This window comes from Macrotis lagotis, chromosome 1, assembly GCF_037893015.1.
Source record: "Macrotis lagotis isolate mMagLag1 chromosome 1, bilby.v1.9.chrom.fasta, whole genome shotgun sequence".
Taxonomy (NCBI): domain Eukaryota; kingdom Metazoa; phylum Chordata; class Mammalia; order Peramelemorphia; family Peramelidae; genus Macrotis; species Macrotis lagotis.
In genome coordinates, this window is record NC_133658.1 from 484857544 (window position 1) to 484870814 (window position 13271).

At 37.1% G+C, this 13271-nt stretch overlaps 1 protein-coding gene across 1 annotated transcript in view; it reads left to right on the top strand.

Annotated features, from left to right (window-relative positions):
- The window catches only part of LOC141504807 (phospholipid-transporting ATPase VA-like), a 74209-nt gene that overhangs the window by 16335 nt on the left and 44603 nt on the right, over positions 1-13271 (top strand). Inside the window, exons 7-9 of the mRNA XM_074210114.1 lie at positions 2322-2539; positions 4226-4420; positions 7894-8461. Of these exons, the coding sequence (XP_074066215.1) occupies positions 2322-2539; positions 4226-4420; positions 7894-8461 (981 nt within the window). The remainder of the gene's footprint in view (positions 1-2321; positions 2540-4225; positions 4421-7893; positions 8462-13271) is intronic.

Below are 13271 nucleotides of genomic sequence, written 5' to 3' on the forward strand. Positions count from 1 at the left end.
AAATAAGATTTTTTTTCTGAAAAATATAAGACAAGGTTCTCAACTGTTCAGATGATGAAAAGGTAGCCATGAGTTGTTTAAGGAGTGATATAAGGTTTGGAATAGTCATGGTGGAGAATGATATAGTGAGTTGATAAAGAAAACACAAAAGGATTGCCAAGCAGCAGTGAGGACTCATTTAAGATTGTATGGCTTAAATTTGTAGTGAAACCAATGAGAAGATTTATGGATTTTTCAACACCTTTATATTCAGTAGCACAAATAAAGGAACAAGAGTGGCAAATGATGGGAATGATCTAAGATTGAGACTTGACAGGGAACAATTGGTGATATGATAAGGAAGATGCAAGGAATTCAAGAGGGGAAGATAGGGTAGAGTTGAATTCATTTACTTAAAAGTCAAGATGGGGGAAAGAGTGGCTACTGCATGGGAGATGACCAAGAAGATAACTGAAGGGTCAAAGGATTGAAGGTCATGGTATGGGTGAAGATAAGATTTTTTTTAAAGAAAGGTAGAAGGAAAAGTGAACTAGCAATAGGTTATAGTCAGATTAGGGGATTTCAGAGCTCTTGATCAGGGAGGTGGTAAATTCCTGGGTGATAGCAAAATCAAAGATATGACTGTTTTGGGGAATCAGGAAAGATCTCCTATAGGAGATATCCTTAAAGAAAGGCAAAAGTCCCAAGAAACAGATATGAGGAGGGAGAGCAATTGAAGTATGAGTGAAAAGAGGGTAGGAATGGCAAAAACAGAGGTGGGAGTTGGGATGTCTTGTACAGAACAGCAAATAGAATGGTTTGGGGAGAATAGAGCATATATGAGTAATGTATTATCAAGATGAAAAGATAGCCTAAAGCCAAATTGAAAATATTTTTAATTGACAAACAGAAAAGTCAATATTTTATGCTAAAGATACCGGGGAGCCTGAGAACCTCCTTGAGAAGAGGAGTGACATGGTCAGACTTATGTTAATTTGATTGGTATTTGGAGTTAGGATTTTAGGAGGGGGTAGATTAGATGGATACAAGTAGACAGGTTAAAGAGGTTATTTCCATCATTTAAACAAGAGATAATAAACAGAAGTAAGGGGAATTATCATGTGCTTGGACAAACATTGGGGAATAGTGGAGAACAAATGGGTATGGTGTGCTATGGTCCAGGGGGTCACAAAGAGTCAGATGTGAAAATGATCCAATGACAAAAAATACTGTAAATTGTAGGATATTTGCCAGTCTTCATTGATAGATGAAGTCCCTTCACTGGAAGTTTCCTACAGTGTTGAAATGGTAGATTTGGACCCCACTCACTGGCCTCTCAGAATCACATTCTGCATTTTCCAAACTTTCAGAAATTCTCAACTAATGAGAACCTCCACAATTTCTGTATACCTCTCTGAAATTACTTAAATTTACTAGACATGTTCTTTTCTAGGAAATTCATCAATGATAACTAGAAAATGAAGGGTAACTTCACATGAACTGTGCAAATTATGCTTCCATTAGTCCATCTGATTATATGGCATGGAAGTGGCCTGGGGTTCCTGAACACTGTCAATAGTGCAATAGTTCAATGAAAGCCTACAAAAATTCATCAGAAAGATGGATTCAGAAGCTGTTGTAGTGGTTCATGTGAAAATGGGGAACCCCATCACCAAAAATAAGAGCATTCATTAAGAGTTTAGCATTTGAGTGCTGGGAATACAAGTAGGAAAAAAAGAAAATTCCTGGTTTTGTTATAATAGGAGAAGATAACAAAGAAAAGTAAGCTGAAAAGGAAGAAAGTGGGGAAGGAGGGAAAGACTAAGGTACCTTCTCCTGTGGGGCATGGTAGAGAAAATCTAGAATGTACCCTGGAGAGAAATGTGACCCAATCAACCTGGGAGTCCTTCTTAAATGGCAGTTTTAGGAGGAGCCATGCAGTCAGAGGAAGAAGCTGTGGAAGTGTTGGGTACTTCCAATTATGCATTCCCAGTTTAAAGTGAGGCTTTAGGGTGAAGAACTGGGCAATGGTAGAGAAGATCTAGAGTGTAATAGAGGAATGAAAACTGTCATCCAAGTGACAGACAATAGCTAAATTTGACTACAAGGAATGAATAGCAACTGATTGATGACCTTACTGAAAATAAGTTAGTAAATGAAGAAGCATTGTTATGCTGGCTGATATTACTTCTTTTTGCCTAAGCTTATCATTCAGTGTGATTTTGCAAATAATGCAATAGAAGGGAAACACAATTGTCTAGACTCATTGGCCAAGCCAAGCTTCCTATTGTGATTCCTCCCACATGTGTCTAATATTTTGCTCTCTGCCCCTTTCCCCACAGCTCGGCGCATAGCTATGTACCAGGAAGCTGACTCTGAGGAGGATGAGGCTGCCCCCAAGGGAGGGACCCTGTCCCAGAGGGGCAGCATCGGTAGTCACCAAAGCGTCAAGGTTGTTCACAGAACTCAGAGCACCAAATCCCACAGACGGACAGGCAGCCGAGCAGAAGCCAAGAGAGCTAGCATTCTATCCAAACATACTGCTTTCAGCAGTCCAATGGTTAGTCATGAGAAAGGGGGATTTAGCCAATTTGAACTTTTCCTCAAGCAGCACAACTTCAAACTTAAGAAGCAAGGATGCTTGTATGCTTCTGCAGAAGTGGACAAGAGGAATAATAGGCTTTTTCATGGTATTTTTCTTTCTCCCTTATTAGTTTTAAAGGAAAAATATTTTCCTTCACTTTACACCCAGAAATCACTTCATTCTTAGTTTTTGTTCATCTAACCATCCCCCTCCATTGGCCCCTTTTGTTCAGAATGCTGGATGATTGCATCGCACCTTTTGCTATATATTAATTCCAGGACCATAAAAGCCAACTCCTATAAAAGCCACCCAGACAGATTGACATTGTCAGGAAATTCCTGCTGCCAAATGAAATAAATAAGTCAAATTGGGTTTGATAGGTACAAATAATCAAAATCCTAAAGACAACAGGGAGGAGGAGGAAGGTAAACATCAAATCAAATAAATATGACTCTGCCAGTGCCTAAAAACCCTGAACCATGATGGAGACATCTCTAGAAGAAGGGCCAGCCTCTCAAATCTGCTTTTCCATTCCTAAAATGTTCCAATTCAAAAACTGCCAGGAAGAGTATTCTGACAGTCCACACTTATCCAAAGGTTCTCCAATTTGTTTCCCTTCCTATAAACTTTTAAGAAGTTACTATTTTCTGCAAGGGTGGTCGTTTCCCTGTTGCTGACGCAGTAACTCTAGACACAGATGGATTCAGAAAGGACAGACTGTAAATTACCTCAATGTGGCTTCTGGAAGTTAAATCAGGATGCAAACTGCAAAGTAGTGGCATTGTATTTATTGTAAGATTATCTAATTCCTTTTTTTTTCTTTTTAGAGCCTACTTTGAGCTTTATATAAAACAGCATAAAAAATAAATGCATATACCTTCAATGCTTTGATGAATACATGATATTATTGATGCAGATACTTCCTCCACTAATATAGATTGTAGTCCCCTCCATACCTTATCATTCTTGTCTTGATTTTCTCCTAAATCCTCCATTTTAACCTATTTTTTAACCTCCAGATTACCTATTTTTCTGGAGACCTTCCTTTTTCTTTCATTCTTTTTTGTATCTTCAAGGTATAGTGTATCCCTACTGTTTCTTAGTTCTTTCTCCATGATTGGTCAGTCTCATTTCAATGCTTCCTGAATGATTTACATTGCAATACAGTTATTGTTCTGTCGGGGCAGTTATTGTATGGTAAGGGCAGTGTATATAGGGGCACAGGACCCCCCCCCATGATCTGTAAAATCCATGTAAAATTTTTTTGCCTTCCCTTCCTACCTGAATTATGGTATTAAAAGATAAAATATGTTATTATGTAATAATATATATGTATATATATTATTCATTTCTGTTTCTAATCTTTTTCCTGTATCATTTGATGGCCTTTGCATGTCATCTACAGCTTCTGTAAAACTCCTCCAAAAATTAGATTTAATTTCTTATGCTTACCCACACTATATTGAAACTGCAATGGAGGGAATCACTGTGTGGAAGGGATAACTTCATTAGTGACCTATAGCAGCCTTCTTAAACTCATAATGTGTCTTTATTGTCCTTTGGGTAATATGTATGCTTCAGACATCTTAAGCCAAATAGTTTCTATAATAACAATACCACTGAAATATGACTCATTGTTATACATATTTCCTTTATTTCTAGGAAAAGGACATTACCCCTGATCCAAAACTATTTGAAAAGGTAAATGAATGTGCCAGGTGTCTGGAGATCATGAGAAACCAGGAAAAGTCACTCTCCCATCTCAGCCCAGAACTTGCTGACATCTTTGACTTCTTTATAGCCCTGACCATCTGCAATACTGTGGTGGTGACAGCCCCCAATCAGCCAAGACACAAAGTAAGTTCTATCTTGGTCAGGGCTCTTTTGCTTTGGTCAGTCTTCCAGAATCTTAGGTGGGATGACATGAGTTAAAGGTGATGATATTTTTGAAAGTATAATTCTCAGTGTTAATTAGTATAATTAATTAATGTTATTAATAATTATTATTTACATAGTGTTTTAATGTTATAACTAGCATTCATATAGCTCTTTAAACTATGTGCTAAGTACTATGCTTAAGTACTTCGTAATTATTTCACTGGCTCCTCACAAGAACCCTGAGAGGTGGATGCTATTCTTATTCCTTTTTTACATGTGAGGAGACTGAAACAAATAAAGGTTAAGTGATTTGACTGGTTTTACATGGTTAATAAATGTTAGAGACCATATTTGACTTCCTCGGGGCTTTCTAATTCCGTGACCAGTGCTCTATCTGCCATTCAAGGAAGTATGTACTATTATTAGCACCTACATTTTTGAGATGAGAAAATGGAGTCAGATAAAGGTGAAATGGCTTAACCAAGGCATTACAGCTACTATGTCTAAGAGAGATCAGATTTGAACCCAGACTTCAGATCTAGTCCTCTATTCATTGCAGACAGGCAAAAATTTATGAAAAGATAGATGTACATTTACTATTATACTTTAAATCAGAGGTGAAACTGGGGTTTTCTCCCAATATTCACATATTGCAATTTCAGGCATTTGTTGTTAAGGCTGGATAACCTGGGTAAATGAAAGACAAAGCAAGAAAGAAATAAAGACTCAGATTCATCTGTCTGTCAATGAAATAGATGATTATTGAATGAATGAATGAAAAGGTGACTACAAAGTACAGTAGATAGATTGTCATAGTTCACTACAGTCAGCTTAGGCAAACCAGAAGGAATGGGCAAGAAGTGGGCTCTAATTAAGCAACTTTGGTCAGTATCCTAGGACAGAATGAGAGAACAAGTAAACATGGATTTTTTAAGTAAACACACTAAAGTCAACATCCAAGTACAGTTGTGCCTTTTGCATTGCAACTCCCCATTGCAGTTTCTAGATGTTGCGGGTGGCATAAGAAATTAAAAGGGAATTTTTGAGAGTTTTGCAGAAACCACAGATTTCCCAGAAAAGGTGTTTTTATTTAATGTTGACCTGCATGTAGCTTATGACCAAATACTTAACTCAAATTTTGCATTAAGTTACTGTAAACACCCCATAAAAGAAAAATATAAATTTCTGACTTCTCTGCTAGGATACAAGAGTAAAAAAAATTTTACATTGATTTTCTAAATCATGGGGACACTGCATCCCTAATCAACCACAATGTGGAAGATATAACTGTATATGGACCAAACAGGAGGGAATGGGTAAACAGAAAACTTCATTTATTGGGACTTAACACAGAAAAAAAGTTACTAACAAGCTACACCTCAGTTTTATAATTGTTAATAAAAGAAAAAAAGGCTGCCTTTTCCTGTAGGACTTTCATGGGTAAATGCAGGCTATCAGTTAATAAATTGGAAATCAAAGAAGTCAAAATTTACCACAGAGGTCTCCTGGTTGGCAAAACAGCTTCTTACCTACAGCAGAGAGGCCTAAGCATTAACTCATAGCATCTCAATTTTGTCATTCGGGGAGACATTGTTGGGAAATAAGTCCTGGGTTCTAATACGGAGAGGTGGAAACATATAAGAGGCCTGTATTTGCTTTCATTTTCTTTTTTCTATTTCTGGTGCTAAAGTTTACCTTTAAGTTTCTAAGACCTTATTTGCAACTGGATCTCTTATAGATGGAGAGTGACTGAGAATTTTCCCATTTGACTTTGGGGGTTATATTAATACTAAAGATTTAGCCTGATGTAATGGAAAGAGCTCTACATTCTCCTCCCATCTGTAGTATTCCCTTTTTTTTGCACCATCTTGGAAAAGTCATTTCAGCTTCCCGGGCCTCAGTAGACTCTCTAGTTTCCTTCAAGATGCACCAACTCCCAGCCACAGATGCTTACAGGCCACACACCTCCTAAAAATATTTACCTTATATATCTGATTTATAGAGATAAATTTACCTGACATCACCTTTAATAGAATCTAGGTCTTCTGAGGGTAAAAATTCTCACTTTTGCCTTTGTATTCACAGCACCTACCACATAGAAGACACTTAATAAATATCTGTAAATGATAACTGAATTTTATACAATTTAATTCAACAAACACAAGTATAGATACTGGAGTTGAAGGGAGAGGGGAGAGGTTGGGGAGGAGTATTAAGACAAAAATAAAAATAGTACTTTCTAGATATAAAGTACTATGATTCTTTCGATCACAGAAGCAAATTGCTTAAAATGGGGGAAAAACCTGTAATATCCTATTGATTTTTGAAAATAATATACAATAAATAAAGGACACTTTAAAAGGAGAAACTTGAGTTGAAAGTCAAAAATTACATTGAGATTGCTCTAAAAAATCAAAACAAATTTCCTTCAAACTTAGAGGAGTAAGAGATGATTATAAAATGGGGGGGGGAGATATTTTGTAGCACCAATCCAGTTGTTTCTTGAATATCCCTACCTACTCCTACCCCTACTCCCCAGTTTGTAAAATAGATTTTGCTCAATTAATAATCATCTTCTCAACCTGAGGGGGTGAGGGGAGGGGGGGACTTTTAGAAACAATTGGGTGACTGGTGCTACACTGCTTTTAGTCAATTATGCTTTCTTCAAGACTGTTAGTTTTTCTGAGAGCAGAAATGTTCATACGGCTTAATAGACCATTATATTCTTCTGGTCGATTTGAGCAAATCTAGTGGAGTATGCTGATGACAGATCATTTAGAAGAAGAAAGTGTGCCCCCAAGATTAGAAACTCTGGTCTTTGAATTGCCTATCTGCTAGAGGCCACATTCCTAAAATTAATTTAGATAAAACAGGATTGGTTTGATTTTTTTTTTAAACCTTCCACAGTCACTACTGAGAAAGAACAGATATTGAGTGGTCAGTGGTATCTGATGATCAATATTAAACTTAAAGAAAATAAACTGACAGGACTATTCCTAAATTGTTCCATTGCTTTTCAGTTGTGTGTGACTCTTTGTGACCCCATTTGGGGTTTTCTTCGCAGAGATAATGCAGCAGCTTGCCAATTTCTTCTCCAGTTTATTTTACAGATGGGGAAACTGAGGTAAACAGGGTGAAATAAGTTCCCCAGAGTCACACAGCTAGTAAGTGTCATAGGCCAAATTTAAACTCATGAAGATGAGTTTTCCTTACTCCAGGCCTGGCACTCATGCCAATGCTCCACCTGGCTTCCCTATTATTCCTAAGTAAGAAATAGTAAGTTTTTGTTGAATTTCCACTATAATGTTTTGTTTTGTTTTGTTTTCTGAGAATCCACCCTTGCTCTCCCTAAAGATGACTTTACCTTTTCAACCTTATCCTAGTATCTTGGGTTTGGTATAGTTGATTTAATGAGTTAAGTTCTCTAATCCTTTGCTTTTTCTGATTTGCAGGTAAGAGTTAGGTTTGAGTTGAAGTCTCCAGTGAAGACCATTGAAGATTTCATCCGAAGATTCACTCCTAGTCGCTTGACATCTGGATCAAACAGTGGAAGCTCCTCAAGCCTCTCTACAGGCAAATCAACACACAAAACAGGTTCCAGTTTTTTGTCAACACTGTCCACTGAGAGTACTCTGCTCAAACTTGAAGCTAGGCTGACTCGCTCCTCCCCAAAGATGAATAACAATGGTTACGGTGTACAATCCACAGGTGGCTGGGCAACTGAAAATGGACTCAAGGAGGGTGAACTTCGTTATGAGGCTGAGAGTCCTGATGAAGCAGCTCTGGTCTATGCAGCCAGAGCCTACAACTGTTCTCTAGTTGGCAGGCTACCCGACCAGGTTTCTGTAGAACTCCCTTACCTAGGGAGGTTAACCTTTGAGCTTTTACATACACTGGGCTTTGACTCCATCAGGAAGAGGATGTCGGTGGTGATTAGGCATCCTCTTACCGATGAAATAAATGTTTACACCAAAGGAGCAGATTCAGTGATGATGGATCTTCTTCTTCCTTGCTCTTCAGGTATTATCTTTTTTCCATTCTGTTTTTGTCCTCATTATTTAGGTATACGTTAAGAAAAATTCCTTGGGATAGTCAGGTGTTGCAGAGATTAGAGCACTAGTCCTAGATTACAGAGGATCTGAGTTCAAATTCTTCAGACTCTTGCTAGCTGTGGAACTCTGGGAAAGTCCCTTGATCTCAATTGCTTTAAAGAAAAGAAAAAGAAAAATTCCTTTATGTAGCTTGGACTTGAGGCTGGGAGCTGGACCAGATTGTTTCTTGAGTTCCCTTTCAGGTCCTAGAATTGTTATGAATATTGGCACCAGAATAGAGATGAGGATGATATTTTTCTTGTCAGAATGAAAAAGATACTTAGGTTCTAGAACTGGATCAGATTAGCTCGGGAACTTGGACAAGTATTCTCATCTCTTTGTTCTTCATCTGTGCAATGCAAGCTTTGGAATACATGACCTTTACATTTCTTTTCAGTTTTTACATTGATGGCAAGACTTATGATAAAGGCATAATTTTAAAAGAAAAATGTCTTTTAAAATGCTACCAATTTCCATACTGGCTTTTGCCCCAGAAACTTTAGTATTTGATGAAAAATTGATTTTTATGATTTCTTTTTTGAAACCACACACTATAACCAAACTTTGAGCAGTAGTGATCTTGGACAAGTCACATAACCTCTATGGGTTTTAGTTTTCACAGCTGTAAGATGAGGACACTAGACTAGATGGGCTGCTGGGTCCTTTTTTGTAACACTATAATTCTCTTATTTGCTGACAGTTACCTATGATTCTGATGCCCTCAGTGCACAATTAAGAAACCTATTGATGCCTGTAATTTTATTTCCAATTATGATACTTCCGTGTGCCAGTTCCCAGCTACCATTTTGATTCCTCATCAGGGTTATAAAAGACTTGGCCATCAAGTTTTTGCTGATTTTTCAGTCATTTTTCAGTTGTGTCTGACATCATTTGTGGTTTTCTTGGCAAAGATACTGGAATGGTTTGCTTCAGCTTATTTTACAGATGAGGAAACTGGGTTAAGTGACTTGCCTAGAGTCACCCAACTAGTAAGTGTCTGAAACTAGATTTGAACTTAGGCAAATGAGTCTTTCTATCTCCAGGCTTGGCACTCTCGTCAATTATGTTACCTAGCTGCCCTTTGTCAAGATTCTCTAAAATGATAGAAAGGCAGCTAGAGAAGACTTCGAAGAATTATTGCTATTTGTTAGCAAATACAGTCAAAAAACTAAGGGTTACAAGGTTGAATCTGCCAATAGCTATAACTTGCTTCTTTAATTATGATTATTTTAATGCTTCTGAAGATATATTTCACTGAAGGTTTAGAAGCATAGTATGTCACTAAACAGCATTTATGGACTTGAAGCTGAGGCTTCAGAACTATATGCACATACTAGGATTTTAAAAGGCAAGTAGAAGATGCTGATCTTGCCCTCAGGCAGATTACCATCATACTGGTTAGAAATTTAATCCAAACAGAAGCCCCAAAGACATGATAGGTCATCTGATGTTATGTTGGTAGACTTCTCTTCCTTCTATCACATTCTTCTATTTGTAAACAAATATATGTTAGATTGTGATGCTGAAAAGGGCTGCCAATTAATTTTCAAGCATTTGTATTTTATGATGAATCATTTTAACTAGAGCATCTCTAGGATTTGATCCAATAGGGATTTTTTCCAAGGTTCCACAACATAAGTGGAAGGGACAGGTAGCTAGAGTTACTATATTTTTTAATGATTTACTTCATTTTCAGTTCATGGAGCAAAACATGCATTTCCATAACATAGTACAATTAAAAAAAGATGAATGCACATGAAACTACAAATCTACTATTCCCTTCAAATATACAACAAAGTTATCCTGTAGATTTCTTTTTTTTTCCTCCCCTCTTCCCTCCATTCTCCACCCTAGAGACAGCTACCATTGGTCACAAATAGGTGTGAGTGTGTGTGTGTGTGTGTGTGTGTATTTATGTGTTTAAAATTGTTTGAATAATAACTTTTATTTATCAGATTTTTCTCTAAGTACAAAGTTTTCCTATTTATCTGACCTTTATTTTTAATTTGTATATTTATAATAGTCAAAATTACTATAGAATTGTGGTATGATTCTGGTTAACTTGGGGAGGGGGGAGGAAGAACAAGAAGAAAAGGAGGATAAAGTGACTTCCCAGCCCTTAGCAACTTATACAAACACACAAAAATATATGAAGTTTCTTATTGGATAAGCCCTTTACACTATCCCCAAAGCATCATGGGCTTCTTGTGTGACAGAAGTTCCTCTAAGTCTCTTCTATTTGCTTCCATTACAAAGCCCTAAAAGGCATCACAAGAAAATTCTTGCAACTTCACATCGTAATACAAAATAAAATGGTTTTGGCAGGGATGGAGAGCCATGTAGTGTGATAAGCCCCTGTAGCAATGCCTGCTATATCTCTTGCTGTTAAATAATCATTGCTACTTCTCATATTTTTCTTGTCCTGTGGGGTTTCCAGAGTATACTTGGATGTGGCTATTAATATTCAGGCATATTGGATAATGAGAAACAGTCCAGCCTACAATCCATGATACCTACCAAGAGGTAGTTCTACTATTATATAGTTATGCAAAATGGCACAATTAAAAACCACAGAATTTAGGGGAGAAAACAGGTTTCACGATACACAAAACCTTCAGCAATGACATTAAATAAAGAGGAGGAACTTTTTCTTCCTTATTCCAGGTCCAACACTCTATACATTGCACAACCTGTTGGTTATGAAATACAAAGTATAGATAGGCAGATAGTGAAAATAAACCATTTGTCACAATCTCTTGGAACCTCTAAGGATTTGAGAACAAGTGTGAACCCAGTTGTTCAGGTCTATATAAAAATCAGAGCACCATTATAAAAAAAAACACAGAATCAAATGATTCAGAAAATCAGAAATTCTTTTGCACTGGATGCCTTATTGTGACTATGTTAATATAGTATTTTACAAGTTGACTTTATAATAGTGGGCATTTGTATAGTGCCTACTATGATTCAGGCACTGAAAAGGGTCTTTCACATGTTTTCTCCATAAGTCTTTGTAGCATCCCTAGGAGTTAGGTGCTATTATAGCTCTACTTTACAGATGAACAAACTGAGGCAGATAAGTTAAATGACTTGCCCAGGGTCACACAGGTAATAAGAAACTTGTGGCTAACTCCAGGGCCAACCAGATGACAGACTAGGCCTAGAGTTAGGAAAACTCATCTTTATGAGTTATATCTGGTCTCAGATATTTACTAGCTATGTGACCCTGGGCAAATCATTTAACCCTGTTTTCCTCAGTCCCTTATCTCTAAAATGAGCTAGAGAAGGAAATGAGAAACTACTACAATATTTTTACCAAGAAAATCCTAAATAGGGTCACAGACAGTCAGATATGACTGAAAATGACTGAACAACAGCGAAAATGATTGAACAAAAGCAAAAATGATCAATTATGTTGGTTGTTTTAATGTTGAACTATCTTGCACCACTGGTATGAATTCAACATGGTTATAATAAATGATTCTTTTTGGAAATACTTTAGTCTTTTGGCCAAGAGTTTCTTTAAATATTTTCAGTATTTTATTGTTTGTTACAATGCAGCACTGGGAAAAAGTAAATATTTTTTTGCTATTTAGTATCCAGTTTATGAGTTCTTCCCTGTCTTCAGCCCAGGATTTTTGTTATTGTGTAAGGAAAATTAGGACAGTTATCTAATATATGTGCTATCCATGACCTCTCAAATGGCATTTTTGGCCTCTGCTTTCTCCATTCCTATAACTGGACAATAAGTACTGAAAAAGTCATTTTAACATAATACATGTTACCCTTGATTTTAGAGTGATTTCAGCCAACTTCTTTAGTATTTCACTGACTTCTCCACTAAATCTGATTTGTCATTATTCAATCATTTCAGCCATGTCCAGCTCTTTGTGATCCCATTTGAAGTTTTCTTGACAGATACTAGAGTAGTTTGTCATTTCCTTCTCCAGCTCATTTTACTTTTGTGGAAACTGAGTTAATTGCCCAGGGACACACAGTTAGTGTCTGAGGTCAGACATGAACTTAGCAAGATAGTCTTCCTGACTCCAGGACCACAGTTTACCTACCCTTCCACCTAACTTCCCCACCAAATCCAATGCAAACTTCCAAAACTATAAAAAAAACCCACACAAATTATAAAGAGTGAAATAGTACAATCTTCTCCATATCTAAATCATAATATAAAGGGGCAATTAGGTGGTGCAGTGGATAGAGCATTGGCCTTGGAGTCAGGAGATGGGGAGTTTGAATCCAACCACTAACTAGCTGTGTGATCTTGGTAAAGTCACTTAACCCTGATTGCCTGGCATCCAGTGCCATCTCCAGTCATTCTGATTCATATCTGGCTATTGGATCCAGATGGTTCTGGAGAAGACAGTGAGGCTGGTGACTTTGCACAGTACCTCCTCACTTAAAACCAGTTCATGTGCTTGTCATGGCATCACCTCCCTGATATTGTGGTCTTCTTCAAAAATGGAGGACAAATATTATGATAAGCTTTTGGTGGAGTCAGTGTTCTTTATTTCTAGATGAGTGTCCAATCTGTTGGTTTTTATTTCCCTTTTTCAATGTATACATTTGCGATGTATTTACTGACACATATCACAAGATAAAGGTAAACTGTCCCCCCCCCCCAAATAATATAGTTTTTGCTTATACAATGATGGCCATTTTACCTGGTTGGCCTTAGAACATAAGAAAATGCTTTTTAAAACATCAGTAAAACATTTTTAAAACAT